Source organism: Hyperolius riggenbachi, chromosome 1 (genome assembly GCF_040937935.1).
Source record: "Hyperolius riggenbachi isolate aHypRig1 chromosome 1, aHypRig1.pri, whole genome shotgun sequence".
NCBI lineage: Eukaryota > Metazoa > Chordata > Amphibia > Anura > Hyperoliidae > Hyperolius > Hyperolius riggenbachi.
Window position 1 is genome coordinate 100,517,772 of NC_090646.1, and position 18,170 is coordinate 100,535,941.

Here is an 18,170-nt window from a genome sequence, read left to right on the forward strand (position 1 = left end):
AAATCGCCGTCCTATGCCTTTTAGTTTTCGATATTTTCGTGATTGAAATCGCAGCCACTGCAATTTCGCGAAAAAAAGGCGTAGGGTGGCAGTTTATCTATCATTGGAAAGAGGAGAAAGATCTTCAAAATGATATGCATCTTTCCATAGTTACATTGTATTACACAGGACGACTTTTCTCCAAAGTCGGCAGCTCGATTCAGCACAATGCAATGAAATATAAGGAACCCAGGGGGATATAATTACAAACATCATGCTGGTAGGTGTGAGGAAGTAATTAATTAGTTGTGGGTATGCTTAAAGGCATACCCACAGGCACTGCTCGGAGTCCGGGCTCTGCCTCTGACACAGGAGACCAGGGTTCGAATCTCGGCTCTGCCTGTTCAGTAAGCCAGCACCTATTCAGTAGGAGACCTTAGGCAAGTCTCTCTAACACTGCTACTGCCTATAGGGTGCGTCCTAGTGGCTGCAGCTCTGGCGCTTTGAGTCCGCCAGGAGAAAAGCGCAATATAAATGTTATTTGTCTTGTCTTGTCAAATGATGCCGTGCGCTGCTGATTGTCTTCAGAGCCAGGCTCTCCTCCTAGGTCCCCCTCCTGCTATTGTGCGTTCTGTAGCTGCCCACTCCTGCCTCCCTTCCCACAGAGAACCACAGCTGCAGCAAGAATGATAGCAGCAGATGGCAAACAGTCACTCACCTATCCATGATCCAAGCGATAGAGATCCCGTCATCTGAAACCCATCTGTCTTTTCTACAGTGCAGCCACTCGCTCTGAACTTCCTGATTCTCAGATCAGACAAGAAGTAGTAATAGTAGTAGTAACCGAGCGGCAGCACTCTAGAGGAGACAGATGGGCTCCGGATGAAGGGACCTCTATTGCTTGGATCGCAATAGGTGAATATGAGTCATCTGGTCCTGTCATTCTCCCCCGCTGCAGCTGCCTTCTCTGCTGGACTATCGTATTCACTGGGATGGAGGCTGCATGGTGGCTATCTAGTTTGGGAGGAAATCGGTTGTTCGGTGGTGGGGGTGGTTATGTAATTCTGTCTGGGGAATGGCTTCTGGTTTGGCGGTGTCCAGAGCTTTCTGCTATTGCCAGGTTGGAGATGCAGGGGGAAAGTGCTGCTGCTGTGATATCTGGCGCCCTCTTCACAGGGGTGCCCCAGCCCCTGAGTGCAAATGTCCCAGCCATTCATCTCTCACGCTGCATTTTGCCGCTGCTATTCCCTGCATTGTGCACCCACAGAGGAAAGCGGGCTGTTGCCCATAGCAACCAGTAGCTCGGCTGCCCCGGTGTGTGCGGCATGTTGCTGTGCAGCTGCATCTTCTGATTTTTTTACAACATGATGGGGGGGCCCAAATCAGTTACTTTGCTTAGGGCCCCATTTAGCCTTAATCCGGCTCTGCCAGGAACGCAAATATTTACATTTCCCCTGTTGATGAAGAGGACAGGGGAAGCCTCATTAGGATCCAATGGCTTTGTGGTAAGTACCCCCAGGGGCTGGTTTTTCTGTTTGTTTGTTTTTTAACAGATTTACTTCCATTAACAGGTTTACTACCAGGTTGTGGATGCAATTAAAGGACAACTGTAGTGAGAATATGGAGGCTGACATATTTATTCCCTTTTAAACAATACCAGTTACCTGGCAGCCCTGCTGATTTATTTGGCTGCAGTAGTGTCTGAATAACACCAGAAACAAGCATGTAGCTAATCATGTCAGATTTGACAAAAATGTCTAAAACACCTGATCTGTTGCATGCTTGTTCAGGGTCTATGGCTAAAAGCAAAGGATCAGTAGGAAAGCCAGTCAACTGGCATGGTTTAAAAGGAAAATAAACATGGCAGCCTCCATATCCCTCTTATTACAGTTGCCCTTTAAATACAATCATGAGCTACAAAGTCAAGAAATTCTTGATGGCTGCGACAAGGGCAAGTATAAACCAGTGTTGTGTGTACAGATTGAATGGCATATATTGAACGATGATTGTCTTGTGCTAGATGGAAGCTGACACACCGGCTGAATTCAACAAAGGGAGGTGGAATACAGCGGAGAGGAGTCTGTTTGTTACAAATACTGATCATGCCTAAACGCTGGTTGATATGCTGAAGAAAAAATTTATTTCTCCCTAAAGGCTGGTACACAAGCTACACCCAGGGCTGGTGAGTCAGCATAGGAGCAATTTTTGGTACTTGGAGTCGGAGGTTTCATAAACTGAGGAGTCGGATTCAGATGATTTTTTTTTTACCAAATCCACAGCCCTGGTAAGTATGGAGTCGGAGTCACTTTGGGTACCTGGAGTCGGAGGTTTTATAAACGGAGGAGTGAGAGTCAGAGGATTTTGGTACCGACTCCACAGCCCTGGCTACAACATTCTCAGCCAAAGCAGCTGGTCAGGGCAGTCTCTGCCAAGAATCTAGTGGGTGTATGATGTGAACAAGTGCCATATAGTTACATTACTCACCTCTCTACTCCTCCAGACAGAGGCTGCTCCATCAATTACCACACAGTTGACCATCCTCCCCTCTCCATAGCAAGAGAACAGGTCATGGAGCTGTAGCCTCAAAACGTGTCTGTATGGCACTTGCCCCAAACTGTATCCCGAGAGATCAAGTCCTGATCTCTGTGTGTATGGACCATCAAAGAGTAAAGGTGCCCATACACTCGTCAGATTGGCAACAGATAGATAAGAAATGCATCTGATGATCTATCTGATGCGTTTTTAGAACATTTTTTACCAGGATAGAATTCCAATAGATTTCAGTTTGAAATCTATTGAAATTCGATCTGATGGCATTTTTTTGCCATCAGATTTCCATTAAGGCCAATGCAAACTGATAAGCAATCTCATCAGATCGACCTAAATTTTCCACCCTGCAAGTTCGATGGAAATCCATCGAAATCGATCGAAATCGGCCGTCGATCGGCCAACCGATTTGCAATCGATTGATCGATCGATCGGGATCGATCGGTCGGCCAGAAAATCGGCTGAGTGTATGGGCTGCTTTAGTGGTGCTTGGCCTTAAGTCTACAGCTGGGCATAGCTTGTAGCGGCACAAGTCTTGTATATCAAGGAGAGAGATCCTTGTGAGGAGCAGAATGGTCCTAGTGGAGCTGTAAAAAAAAGCAACGTATTCAGGACAAAAACAGCCAGATTCAGCAAGCAATTGTTCGCTTTCAGATAGGAAACTGATTGGGATATAAGTTCTAGTTTGCAGAAACATGGAGTCAGTTGTAACAATGATTCCACTATTGTTGCACCACTTAAAGAGAATCTGTATTGTTAAAAATCGCACAAAAAAGTAAACATACCACTGCATTAGGGGACATCTTCTATTCCCCTGTCACAATTTCACCGCTCCCCGCCGCATTAAGAGTAGTCAAAAACAGTTTTAAAAAGTGTGTTTATAAACAAACAAAATGGCCACTAAAACCGGAAGTAGGTTGATGTACAGTATGTCCACACATAGAAAATACATCCATACACAAGCAAGCTGTATACAGCCTTTCCCCTGCAGCCATCATCCACTGAAGAGTGACAGGCTGATTGTTTCTTCCTGCAGACAGATCTGTGTTTGTAATTCCTCAGTATGTGAAAGCCCAGCTTCTTTCACAGCCTAAGGCCACATACAGACATCAGACCATAGTCTTTGGAAAATTAAAGATCACAGACCAATCTTACCACCCTTCCTGTAGTATAAGAGCCATACTCTACACAGTCTTTTCTATGGAGCTGAACTCCACATCAGGAAAAAAATCTTGGCAAGATGCTGCACACACAGATGCTGTACAGACACAAAAGATCAGTATCTGCAAAAGATCTGTTCCTGCCAAAAATCCATTCCTGCAAATTGCAATGATAGTCTATGAGATCTGCAGATCATCATACACACATGATTTAACTGACATTCATATGCAGATCTGCAGATCTGAAAATCCATCCTGGTGGATCTGATCTGCAGATGAATGTCAGTTAAATCATGTGTGTATGATGATCTGCAGATCTCATACACTATCATTGCAATTTGCAGGAATGGATTTTTGGCAGGAACAGATCTTTTGCAGATACTGATCTTTTGTGTCTGTACAGCATCTGTGTGTGCAGCATCTTGCAATGATTTTTTTCTGATGTGGAGTTCAGCTCCATAGAAAAGACTGTGTAGAGTATGGCTCTTATACTACAGGAAGGGTGGTAAGATTGGTCTGTGATCTTTCATTTTCCAAAGACTATGGTCTGATGTCTGTATGTGGCCTAACAGAGGACGATTTATCCAGCTTATAGAAGGCAGCTCTCTTCTCTCACTGACAAGAGAGCAGAGAGGCTGCCTAATCTAAATAACACACACGGGAGTGTGCATAGAGGGGGCCTGGAGGGGGGCGTGCATAACAGATCAACAACACTGAAGAATTGGCAGCCTTCCAGACACAGGGAGACAAATCCGACAGGAGAGCGATAAGTTGATTTATTACAGAGATGGTGATAGTAGAAAGTGCTGCAGTAAGCCAGAGCACATTAGAATAGGTTTAGGAACTTGTAGGATAGTAGGAAAAAAAAGAAAAAAAAAAAGAAGGGATGACCTTTTTATTACAGAGACTCTTTAAAGCAGTACAAAGCTATGCGGCTGCTGAAACTCACTTTCTCCTACCCCTACCCGAAAAAAATATTTCCACAATGTCTAATCAATCTTAATACCAATAACATTTCTGAAATTGATCTGAAGTTTATGAAATATGTTGGGGATAATGGATCACTAGCTTATTAAGTCACGGTGTTTAAATCTACCTCTTTGAACTCATGTATGACCACGTTTAGTGTCCTTCCAACTATCCAGGAGGTGGTTGCATCTCAAGCTATAGATTGTGAATCACTAAGGGCTCGTTTCCACTATCGCGAATCCGCATGCGTCCAACGCACATGTAATGCAAGTGGATGGGCCTGTTTCCACTGTAGCGTTGTTGAGGTGCGTTTTTTTCAGCGGTGAAAAAACGCACAAAACAGTCGCAGAATTCACCTGCGAGTGGAATGCATGCAAATCGCATGCAATGTATTTAATAGGGAAATCACATGCGGTTTCCCCATGCTTTTTTGCCGTGAGGTACCAATGTAAATTCACACAGGCAGTGACATGGTGAAAATCGCATATACCCTCACCTATGCGAATTCGTGGCAAAAACCGCATGGGAAATCACATCTGCATGCGATTTCATCAGCGGTGGAATCCAGGCGATTCCGCACCGCAATAGTGGAAACGAGCCCTTAGTTATCCAAAAAGTTACAGTGCCAGGTTCAAAAGAGGCAATCTGAAGTATTTCCTACTTTCATCTGAAGAACATTGCAAAGATTAAACATCTGATTCCCGCAGAGGATCTTCCAACCCTAGTCCACGCCTTCATCACATCACGGCTGGACTACTGCAATGCCCTTTATGCTGGCCTCCCCAAAAAGGACCTGCTCCGCCTTCAATTAGTGCAGAATGCTGCTGCCAGATTGCTAACAAACCAGCCTCGCCACTGTCACATTACACCGATCCTTCGCTCACTGCACTGGCTACCAGTAGAGTGGAGAATACTCTTCAAGATTGGACTGCTGACATTCAAATCCCTGCAGAATCTGGGCCCTGGATACATAAAGGACTTGCTGAAGCTGCACCACACCTCTCAACCTCAGATCAGCAAGTTCTGTAAACTTGGTCACTCCCAGAGTGCACCTCAAAAAATCTGGAGATAGAGCCTTCTGTCATGCTGCCCCTACTCTTTGGAACTCCCTGCCACACCCAGTAAAGACAGCACCATCCCTGGAGCTATTCAAATCCAGACTGAAAAGCCACCTGTTTAGCCTGGCATTTCCGGACTTATAAAATTCTTCCTCTGTACCACGATGGTCTGAGCCATGCTTATGCGCTCTACAAATGTTATTTTTTGTTGTTGTTGAAGTGAGATAGTCCCCTTGTTTGTGCATTAGCTGCGTTGCAACTTTAAAAGCTGATGAGGAGCACAAACTCAGAAATTGTTGTATGCTTGTTGGCTTAGTTTAGCTCTGTAAACTTTATAGAATATAGGCACACTGTACACACGCGGTTCCGAATGCGTGTCTGGCTTTTACGGGCATAAAGAGATGATTTGCATATTCAGCAGTGATGCATCATGGAAGAGCTTTCTTGCTCACAGAAAGCTGAATTATTGCAGATTCAAGAAGGCAAATTTATATTAAAATGACACTGAAATGAAAATAGACAGATGAGATAATGAATTGTATGTGTAGTATGGATAATTATGTGTAATATGGAAAATTAGAACATTAGAAGAAAAAAAAAAAAAAAAAGTTCATATTTTTATTTTCATGTATATAGCTTTATTTATAATATTTCATCATTCTGTCATATTTGCAATTTAGAAAGCACACCGTCTTAAGCTATAAAACAGAACATAGCTAATGACCCTTTGAACCTCCCTTCAGTTAAACCTTATCTCAAGCGGTCTTTCACTGTTTCTTAGCTGTTAGAGTTATTTAGAAAAAAACAGGACTGATTTCGACCAAGTTGGTCAAATAGCTCAGAGAAGCTCTTTTGCATAGATAACAACTGAAGGGTTTTAACTTTTCCTGTACTTGAAAACATGGGACTTTTTTCTTTGCTACTAATGTTCTATTTCATTATCTTGTAAGTTTATTTTTGCTAAGATTTGCTTGAAGCCTGCCTTTTTTTTTTTAAAGAGGGCTTTTTGGTCCCTTTGAGCCCCTTATACGTTTGTGGTGGTTCTGGGTCTCCAGGGTACTCCATACAACTGTAAAAGCTCTCTCACGACCCTAAAGAGCCACTTGTAAAAAGTTATAGACTATGAAGAGGAGGGAAGTGTGAGACATATAAAGCTTAACAGATTGATTAAAAAAATGCAAACTCCATGTATTTCATACCTGCGTTCCATAAATATATTTATCCAGCATCTTGCCTCCTATGGTTTGTCCTCCAATGTCCCAGACTTGAAGAGTAACATTTAAATTTCCTGTGGAAAATGAGAAAAATAAAATTCAGTGTCAATGCATGAACCCTGACATTCCCATTGGCAGAGGTTACTTGGTCAGGTCATGCTTCCCTGGCGCAGCAATTCCTATAGCACATAGATATGTTGATATAAGGCTACAGCAAATGACAAATTATTTTATAAAACTTTCTCTACAAAGTTTTTTTCCAATGCAAGAAACCATGCACTAACAGCCTTGGTTGCCCCATAGCCCAACTCCATAAATAAGTGGATGTTGTATTTGCCAAATGTGATCTTCATATTTTATTCCAACAGTGAATTTTTTTTTTTTTTTTTAACACTAGCTGTCGGGCATAAAATCAATTCTTTATTTTTATCTGGTAAACAAGTAATAAGGATGCTAACCAGGCAATCCAAAAGTTAAAATCTCTATTACTTTTCTTGCTGATAAATGATCATTCTCCAGTTCCCCGGACTCTTATTTGATACACACAAAATTTGGTACGCAAAAAGACTGCAGGGCATGCTGGGTTGTCCTTTTTTGCCTCTGTACTTCCCCTCAGACTTAATGCAGCCTGATTGGCTGAAGCCTCTTTCCCTCCTGTTTTCCCCTCCCACACCTCTGTTCCTCTCTGATTGGCCAATATTTCTCATGCTGAGACAATGCACTTTCTATAGTGAGGGGCTGGCAAATAAGGCAGGAGGAGACTAAGGCAAAATCACAAAACGCTAGCGATTACCGCCAGCATTTTGTGGGAGTGACTTTGCCGCGATTAACGCAGAAAAAAAATCACTGGACAGAGTAGCGTTTTGAGAGCGATCGTGATTAGCAGTTCTATACATGCTAATCGCGATCGCTCCAGAATTGCCGCCAAAACGCTGCATGTAAAGCATTTGCGATTAACGCTAATCACAAAAAGTGAGAACACTGCCATAGGGTAACATTAGCTACGCGGTTTACAAAACCGCTAGCAGTTTGCGGATTCCCACTCAAGTGTGAACGAGTCCTAAGAGAGGAGATTACATCAGAATTGGCTTAAAAATAGCCACACTTAAAGAGACTCTGAAGCGTTACAAAATCTCCCTTTTTACTTACAAATACTCGAGCATTATGGTACTAGCTGAAACGCCGCTGTCCCGCAGCTGAACGAGTCCTCTTTGTCCGCCAAATCCCCGGGGCAAAAAATCCATGACTTTCTTGGACGTGGATTTTGCTGCCCGGGTGGCAGGGCTTTCGGCTGTAGCTCTGCCTCAAGCGCGTCAATCTGCGCGCGGACCTCCGCCTCCTCCCGCCCCTCTCAGTAAACGGAAGACTGATAGGGGCGGGTAGAGGCGGCGATCAGAGCAGATTGAAGCACCTAGAGGCAGAGCTACAACGGTAAACTCTGCCTCTTATAGGAAGCAATCCCCGGATTTTGCCTCAGGGATTTGGGGGACAAAGAGGACTCATTCAGCCGCAGGATAGCGGCGTTTCAGCTACTACCATAATGCTTAAGAGGATTTGTAAGTAAAAAGAGAGGAGATTTTGTAACTCTTTAGAGTCTCTTTAAAATAGGAATAGCTAAGAAGGATTTTCTCGCTTTTTTTTTATTGTAGAAAAATCACTACAATCAAAACGTGGACAGTGCAATTCATACGTTATGCAAGTATAGCAAGTGTTGATCTACTTATGGACCCTTTTCCACTAGCGGCGATTGCGATGCTGAATCCCAAAATCACAAACCGCTAGTGATATTTAAATCGCTATGGTTTGCCAAATAACATGGGAATCGCGGTAGCTAATTTCCACTATTTGGAACTTTGCTGAATCGCAATCGCTACCGTTTAGCGTGAACACTAGCGATTGCTAGTGAAAAAGGGCCCTATGTGTTTGTTTTTTTTTCTAAAATAGTATGGCTGACCGCTCCTCTTTAATACTATAGCACCCAATTCTTTAAAAAGACCCTGTAACAAAAAAATCCTCTGGGGGATACTTACTTCGGGAAGGGGAAGCCTCAGGGTCCCAATGAGGCTTTCCTGTCCTCTGTAGCTGGGGGAATCCAGCGCTGGATCCCCCGAAAGTCCCTCGACAAGGCTGCGCAGGCAATATCTACCGCGATCCTGCGCAGGCGCACTAGCGGCTCTTCATTTGGGATAAGGTGGAAATTGCCGAATCCGATCGTATCCCCTTTACTGCGCAGGCACGAGTCCTTTTCACCTGTGCAGTAGAGCGGATCCGAGCGGTTTTGGCTATTTCCACCTTATCCCAAATGAAGAGCCGCTAGTGCGCCTGCGCAGGATCGCGGTAGGTAAATATTTACCTCGTCGCTGTTCGGGGAGGGGGGGGGGGGGGGGTTGTCGCCACGCTGGATTGCCGGGACACCGAAGAACGGGGGAAGCCTCGTTAGGAACCAGTGGCTTCCTCCACCCGAGGTAAGTATCCACCAGAGGGAGTTTTTTTTTCCATTACAGGTTTTCTTTAAAGCAAACCTGAAGTGAAAATAAACGTATGCGATAACGAATTGTATGTGTAATACAACTGAGAAATAGAACATTAGTAACAAAGAAAAAAAAAGTCAGTTATCTGTGCAAAAGAGCTTCTCTGAGCGACCCACTGTGTCAAATACAGTCCTGTTTTCTGAAGCAATTTTCTCCCCGATGTTTGTTTACTTGTTTATAAATGTATAGGTGTTTAATACATTTTCCTGTTTTTTCATTATTTATATATTACTCCCTTCCCTCCCTCCCCCTGCCAGCCAATCCCTGTGATCAGCTGTCATAGGCTTCAGCCTATGACAGCCGATCACCCCTGAGCACACAGAGCCATGTCACACGGCTGTCCCCAGTACAGCGCTGCTGCAGATCGCAGCACTGTACGAGGCAATTAGACGGCGGTTTCGCCGTCTAACAGTCTCCGAGAGGCGATCGCCACTGGGAGAATGAAGGCGGAGCTCTTATGCGCACGCACGCAATCTCCTACAAACAGCAGCTCCAGGACTTTACGCCGATTGGCGTTAGGCGGTCCTGGGGCTGCTGCCACGGACACACCCATCGACGTGACACGGTCGTGTGGAAGTTAAAAACTGCAACTGTGACAGAATGATGTAATGCTATAAAAAGCTATATACTGTATTTTCCACCGTATAAGACACTCCGGAATATAAGACGCACCTAGGTTTAAAAGGACAAAAACCAGGGGGGGGGGGGGGGAATGGGAGTATAATAATATACTCTCCCCGGGCACTTCTTTAATACCCTTAAAATAAAAATGCAAGAAACTGCACGAAAGGGTTGGGCTACATTAACGCTTACTGCGTTGCATCACGTTGCGGTTCTCTCCCCCACTTGCATTGCGAGGGTAATACAAGTCTATGGGGACTTACACACTAGGGCAATGTGGGGAGACAGAGGTATCGTAATCAATGCAAGACCCCCACAGACTCTGCAGTGTGTTGCCGCATGATCCAAGCCTTCTGTACAGATTGTGCAGCAATGCAAGTCTATGGCAACGCAGTAAGTATAAATGCGTAGACACAAGGTGGCGAAATTTCTGCAACGTACTTGCAGGGAGCACATCACAGAGGGGGTGGAGCTATGACCTGGGAAATAAAAAGTTACATAATCACTTAAAGGACAACTGAAGTGAGAGATACTGTATATTCCTGCGTATAAGACTACTTTTTAACCCTTGAAAATCTTCTGAAAAGTTGGGGGTAGTCTTATACGCCGGGTGTCATTGATGCCAGGTGATACGCCCTATCCTGTTACCACCTCTCAGATCTCACTGCTGAGGACTGTAGTGAAGCGGCGCAGGTACACATGTGTGAGATCTGAGAGGCAAAGAAGGAGGTAAATAGGGTACAAGGGCGGGCCAGTAGGATGAAAGAGGAGTCTTTTATGGGCACAGCGCAATCTATTCTTCCATACCGCTCTGATAAACAGGGAGAGCTGACCAATCCACTTAGGGAGAGTTCACAAATCCAACCAGTCAATTGACTAGATACGGTTATATACTGGGTACCACATACAGTACAGCACCAGTATATGATTTTTTTTTAAATTTGGTGTACGTTGGAAGAGGGGTAGTCTTATACGGTGAGTATATCACAAACTCTATATTTTAACTGAAAAAGTTGGGGGGTCGTCTTATACACCCAGACGTCTTATACACCGGAATATTGGTATATGGAGGCTGCCATATTTATTTTTTAAGAAGAAGGCTGTGGATCCTTCAGAGTCTTCCCAGTCCTCGCTGTATCCCTTGTTCCAGAAATAGAGGGAAGAGGTTGAAAGTAAAGACGAATTAAAAAAAACAAACACTTTACAGGATAAGGACTTTTTTTTTTTTTTTTTTGTAGAGGATTTACAAACCATATTCTTACATTAAAAACGCACAATAGTCTGCCTAGTATATTATTCTGTCTCAACATGCTTGTAAAAATATCACCAAGTATCAGAATAAAGTCTGTTTAAGCCATATTTTTTTTTCAAAAGCATCCCAAAATCACCCACTGCAGAAATATAAATAGTTAATAATAAAGAGCGGGCCTAAAAAAAAAAAAAAAAAAAAAAAAGCCACACAAAGCTGAAGCTGTGATTGAGGACGGGGTACATCTGATTACTGGTATAAAGCCACCCTGAAATTCAGTTAGTAAACTCGTAAAATTATGCTAGGGTCTTTGGTTAACCTAAATTTTAAGTGCTGCATGGCCAGCGTGTAAGTGAAAACACACGCCTGCCCACTTCTAGCATGAAGGGCTTAAAATATCCTCTGCACACTGGAGACCTTTCTGCTGGATTATACCCACAAACTTCCTGGAGGTATTTTGTCTGTGAACCTAACAAATCTCCTTCTGCCGTTCCTGGTTCAGTGGTCCACCGTACGAAGCAATAAAATGTGCACAGTGACTGCATCTAGACTACACAGAAGGCTGGGTTACAAGCATTCCAGAATGGGCAGGCATTTGCCATGTAATGGTCTCAGAAAATATTTATGTGATTTGGGCTAAACACTGCTGAACAATTAACGCCTTCACTGTCGCTGGGGTCTCCGATATTATTCGGAAAAGCCTCATAGGACCCTCCTGTGCTCATGGTACGCTAAGGTGCAGATATAGAGAGGGTTGGAAAAAAATAAGTTCCTAAATATCTAACTGCCCAATTAAGGTGTATTAATATTTTCAAGTGTGTGCCGTGACATGAATCCGAAGAAGAAAATATGAACACTTCTTGGGTGGTTTTTCTAGTGGTAAATCCAGTCTCCGAATCACTTGAAAACCTCAAGAGATGAAAATTCCTTACCACCTAACCACTCAAAAATGGGAATAAGTACATAAGTGCAATTATGCACAATAACATACAAACATACATACATACTTCATAACCTAGCTTGAATCTCACAGGAACATTTTATATAACTTGCGCTGGTTAGAAAGCATTAATATGAAAGAAAAAAGAAAAAAAAAAAAACTTCATCAAATTTAATTGATCATCAAAGAAAATTCATAATTTATAAAAAAAATAAATAAATATTTTACGCTCCTTCAGAAATTTACAGCTGAAAATACTCAATACCCTATACAGTGTCCGGTCAGCTCTACCACTACTGGAATCAGCAGTTTGAAATTAAACTGATAAACAATGGTAGCTGGTCAATTCTACCAATTCTAAAAAGGGAACCTCAACACTGGTGAATTGGTTCCGTACAAAGTCATTGCAGTCCATTTTGGAAGCGAAGATTCTCCATTTTTGCAACCTAGTTATATTTATTGTGCAGAGGATATTGTTTGTATGTAATTAGACTGGCGTATTCTAAGGGCCCGTTTCCAGTAGCGTGAATGTGCATGCATTTTCTGCATGCAAATTTGCATAACCAATACAAGTAAATGGTCCTGTTTCCAAATGTCAGGAAAACTGAGGGTTTTGCTGTGCAGGAAAAATCTGCATAGCAGGGCCATCAGAATTCGCACACACCGCTTGCGATTCGCATACGTTTTCTTGTAAGATCAATGTAAAAGCACACAGCCACTGACATGGTTAAAATCACATACTTACAAAAAAACACGAAAATGCATGCGAATTTGCATGAAAATTTGCATACAAACGCATACGAATTCGCATCCGCATGCAAATTCATTTATGCATTTTCCGCAAAGCAATTGCACCGCACTAGTGGAAACAGTCAAGAGACTGCTCCACAGTCAATGAAAGAAAGATAGATAGATAGATAGATAGATAGATAGATAGATAGATAGATAGATAGATAGACTAATTATTCCCACAGCTTGGAGATCAAAAAGATGACCAATTTTAGCAACCTTTCAAAACTGATTACAAGCAGCAAAAAAAATATGCCACATTTAAAAAAAAAAAAAAAAAAAAAAGTATTGAGGGTGTGTCTGGCAGGTGAACTTCAATGAACTCCGGGAATCGGGATTAAGACAACACCAGGAGTGCCAGTTTATTGTAGTATGTACATCAATGGGAAAGTAGAGATAATAGATTATTTAGAAAGCTGGGTAGCCAAAAGGCAACCATAGCAATGTGCAAGAGATGTCTGTCTACACATGGATCTGTCAAAGAATCTGCTTATATATAAATCTTGTAGGTTGCTCTCCAATAAACCAATAAAAGCACAGGCCACTGGACTAATGTTGGGGGAGCTGGGTAGGGAGGGAAGCACTTGGGGACATGACTCCTTGTGAAGGCTTCTGAGATTCTCTGAAGGGGTATTCGACCAGTTGGTTGAATACGTGCAACAGGAGTCACAGCACTAGAACCACGGCATGAGGTAGGGACAGGAAGGCTCTAAAGGATCCAGAATCCTACCTCTTCATAGGCAACTATCAAACTTTTTTTTCTTCCCCAGGCCAATTCAGTATCACTTTAAGTATAAATCCATACATGGGTGGCTTATTAGATCGATAAAAGTACTCAGGGCATTATATTGGATGGTTATAAATGAACGTATAAATTAAGGACCTTTTTTGATGCCACCCTGTCCCCCTCTGTTTCTGTATAAAGACAGAAAGGTTTAGGGCTCGTTTCCACTCGAGCGAATCTGCATGCGTTTCCTGCATGCAGATTCGCTCAACCAATACAAGTGGATGGCGCTGTTTCCACTTGTCAGGAATTCTGTGCGGCTCGCTATGCAGAAACGATCTGCACAGCAGAGCCGTCAGAATTCGCACGCCGCACACCCGCACGCGAATCGTCGGTAATGTAACTAAATAGGAAAACCGCAAGCTCTTTAGTCTTGCGGTTTTCCCGGCGTTTCCGCGTGCGATTTCGTCTAAAAACCCATGTCAATGCTTGCCGGCATTGACATTGTTAAAATCGCGTCGTTAAAACCGCAGGCAATTCCGCGTGAAAATCCGCATGGACACGTCAACGAATCCGCAACCGCATGCGGATTCGTTGACGCGGTTTCTGCGAGCAAATTGCGCCGCTCAAGTGGAAACGTACCCTTACACATTTTGCAATGCCATCTCAAAAGAAACCCTGTTTGATACGCGACATACAGTAGAGCTGCATTTCCCAGCTTCAGCCCTAAGGCTGCGTTTTCATAATTTCCTCTTCACCTTGTACATGTGATTTCATCAGCAAGCTGTTTTATCTCAGAGAAGTTCTCAAAACATGACCTGATGGGGCTACTTGAGGACTAGAGCTGGAAAACACTGTTCTACATTACAAAAACGTCTCAATCCGGAAAATTACTCACTTTATTTCTCTCTTATTATAGCGGGACTTGGGAAAGAAGTATGCAAGTCATGAATTCAGACAATTTGTTTGAAATTACAAAATACATCGTGTAAAACGCCAGTTAAGCTACCAATAAATCTAAAATGCTATTTCTTTTTCTGAGAGAGGGAGAGGGAGAGAGGGAGAGAGGGAGAGAGGGAGAGAGGGAGAGAGGGGGAGAGGGAGAGAGGGGGAGAGGGGGAGAGGGGGAGAGGGGGAGAGGGGGAGAGGGGGAGAGGGAGAGAGGGAGAGGGAGAGGGAGAGGGAGAGGGAGAGGGAGAGAGAGAGACACACACAATTGCGTGTGGTGCGGTATTAGTCATGGAGAGAATCCGAAGGCATAACAAAAGTTGTTTAGGTGATACCTTTAATGACTAACTGTACAAGATTTCTTTGCAAGCTTTCAAAACGTTAAGTTTGTTTTTCAGACATGTTTCAGAACTGGATCAGAACCCTATGGTCTCCGGCGGGGCTTACGACAATTGAGGTGTGGCTTGTTCATTTTTTTTTAATTTTCTGTATTTTGCGGTGTACATGTTGTCTGCCTATGCCTTGACAAAAAGGATCTTTATTGTCCCTGAAATGATCGTCGGCTGTGATGGTTTGATGTCTGTACATGTGTGGGTGTGTGTGTTGGAACAATAAAAGCACTATATACAGGTCCTTCTCAAAAAATTAGCATATTGTGATAAAGTTCATTATTTTCTGTAATGTACTGATAAACATTAGACTTTCATATATTTTAGATTCATTACACACAACTGAAGTAGTTCAAGCCTTTTATGGTTTTAAAATTGAAAAGGTTCTCTAAACGAGCTATTAACCTAATCATCTTAATCAACTAAATTAACTCTAAACACCTGCAAAAGATTCCTGAGGCTTTTAAAAACTCCCAGCCTGGTTCATTACTGAAAACCGCAATCATGGGTAAGACTGCTGACCTGACTGCTGTCCAGAAGGCCATCATTGACATCCTCAAGCAAGAGGGTAAGACACAGAAAGAAATTTCTGAATGAATAGGCTGTTCTCAGAGTGCTGTATCAAGGCACCTCAGTGGGAAGTCTGTGGGAAGGAAAAAGTGTGGCAGAAAACGCTGCACAACGAGAAGAGGTGACCGGACCCTGAGGAAGATTGTGGAGAAGGACCGATTCCAGACCTTGGGGGACCTGCGGAAGCAGTGGACTGAGTCTGGAGTAGAAACATCCAAAGCCACCGTGTACAGGCGTGTGCAGGAAATGGGCTACAGGTGCCGCATTCCCCAGGTCAAGCCACTTTTGAATCAGAAACAGCGGCAGAAGCGCCTGACCTGGGCTACAAAGAAGCAGCACTGGACTGTTGCTCAGTGGTCCAAAGTACTTTTTTTTTGGATGAAGCAACTTTTGCATGTCATTCGGAAATCAAGGTGCCAGAGTCTGGAGGAAGACTGGGGAGAGGCAAATGCCAAAATGCCTGAAGTCCAGTGTCAAGTACCCACAGTCAGTGATGGTCTGGGGTGCCATGTCAGCTGCTGGTCTTGGTCCGCTGTGTTTTATCAAGGGCAGGGTCAATGCAGCTAGCTATCAGGAGGTTTTGGAGCAGTTCATGCTTCCATCTGCTGAAAAGCTTTATGAAGATGAAGATTTCATTTTTCAGCACGACCTGGCACCTGCTCACAGTGCCAAAACCACTGGTAAATGGTTTACTGACCATGGTATTACTGTGCTCAATTGGCCTGCCAACTCTCCTGGCCTGAACCCCATAGAGAATCTGTGGGATATTGTGAAGAGAAAGTTGAGAGACGCAAGACCCAACACTCTGGATGAGCTTAAGGCCGCTATCGAAGCATCCTGGGCCTCCATAACACCTGAGCAGTGCCACAGGCTGATTGCCTCCATGCCACGCCGCATTAAAGCAGTCATTTCTGCAAAAGGATTCCCGACCAAGTATTGAGTGCATAACTGAACATAATTATTTGAAGGTTGACTTTTTTGTTTTAAAAACACTTTTCTTTTATTGGTCGAGTGAAATATGCTTATTTTTTGAGATAGGAATTTTAGGTTTTCATTAGCTGTATGCCAAAATCATCAATATTAAAACAATAAAAGGCTTGAACTACTTCAGTTGTGTGTAATGAATCTAAAATATATGAAAGTCTAATGTTTATCAGTACATTACAGAAAATAATGAACTTTATCACAATATGCTAATTTTTTGAGAAGGACCTGTAGTTCCTGAACTAGAACCATGGTCATGTCATCACACTGTGGGAGGGGTTTAACTACAACATCAGCCATACAGATGTCCCCGATGATCTATTCAAGAAAAGGTTAAGATTTAAAAAGGAGGTATCAGCTACTGACTGGGATAAAGTTTGAACCTGGGTTAACCTTCCTGGCGGTAAGCCCGGAAGGCACCGCTCAGGCCCCGCTGGGCCGATTTGCATAATTTTTTTTTGCTGCACGCAGCTAGCACTTTGCTAGCTGCGTGCAGTGCCCGATTGCCGCCGCTACCCGCCGATCCGCCGCTATCCGTCGCGCCGCAGCCGCCCCCCCCAGACCCTGTGCGCTGCCTGGCCAATCAGTGCCAGGCAGCTCTATGGGGTGGACCAGAATCCCCTTTGACGTCACGACGTCGGTGACGTCATCCCGCCCCGTCGCCTGATCTCCTGATCGCCGATCGCCGGAGGCGATCGGAGGGGCTGGGGGGATGCGAATTTTTAGCAAACCGCCAGGAGGGTTAAAGTTCCTCTCTAAGCTGGATACATACTTCAGAGTACTGTCACCCGGCAGGGATTGGCACACAATCCTTCTTGCAGGGTGAGGAAGAGAACAACAGTGTCACGCTAAAATCAGACAAGATGATCAGACGTGACGGATCTCTTGCCGATGTATTGAAAGGGTGGCATGACTATGGTTGCCACATGCCCTGCCAGCAATGTCTTCTGCAAGGTGGCAAGTAAGGCTAATAACTCTCTCTACCAGTGAAGCGAGTGTGGTCAACAGGGTCTCAAAGTCCAGCGGTGCTGGATGCCAGTCTGCAGAAGTAAGCTTGTTAGTCCACACCAAATGTAGAGAGCTCATGTACTTGCAAGTTCCAGAATTCAAATTCAGGAATTTGGACATTTCTTTCTACAGAACACTACTATCGGTGTAAACTACTGCAGGTAAGAGTAAGTGGCAGCCAACCAGGACAGTTTCTGCATTCAGGCTTTAACTTACAACTAAGTCTGCAAGTTTTTGAATAATGAGACATAGTGGAGATCCTAGAATAGAGTAATCTCAAGCAACCATAGAAAGAACCTCCAAATTCCAGAAAGACTATTACCCTGAGAGATTCTAATCCAAACACTCTAGTACTTTTCAGTGTTAACTTTTTTCTGGGGAACAGGGGGGGGGGGGGTCATTGGCTTCAATTCACTAAGCTTATCTCCTGTCTTTAAAGTGAACCTTAAGTCTGTTAAAAAAAATGAGTTTAACTCACCTGGGGCTTCCC

General features: G+C 43.6%; 1 protein-coding gene across 4 annotated transcripts in view; it reads right to left on the reverse strand.

Annotated features, from left to right (window-relative positions):
• RAB28 (RAB28, member RAS oncogene family) overlaps positions 1-18,170 on the reverse strand; it is a 216,558-nt gene that overhangs the window by 157,124 nt on the left and 41,264 nt on the right. For all 4 annotated transcript variants that reach the window (XR_011030525.1, XR_011030528.1, XM_068277535.1 and 1 more), the window contains exon 3: positions 6,913-7,001. Coding sequence is in view for 2 of the 4 variants with exons in the window: in XM_068277535.1 (XP_068133636.1) it covers positions 6,913-7,001 (89 nt within the window). In the remaining 2 variants the exon portion in view is untranslated. The remainder of the gene's footprint in view (positions 1-6,912; positions 7,002-18,170) is intronic.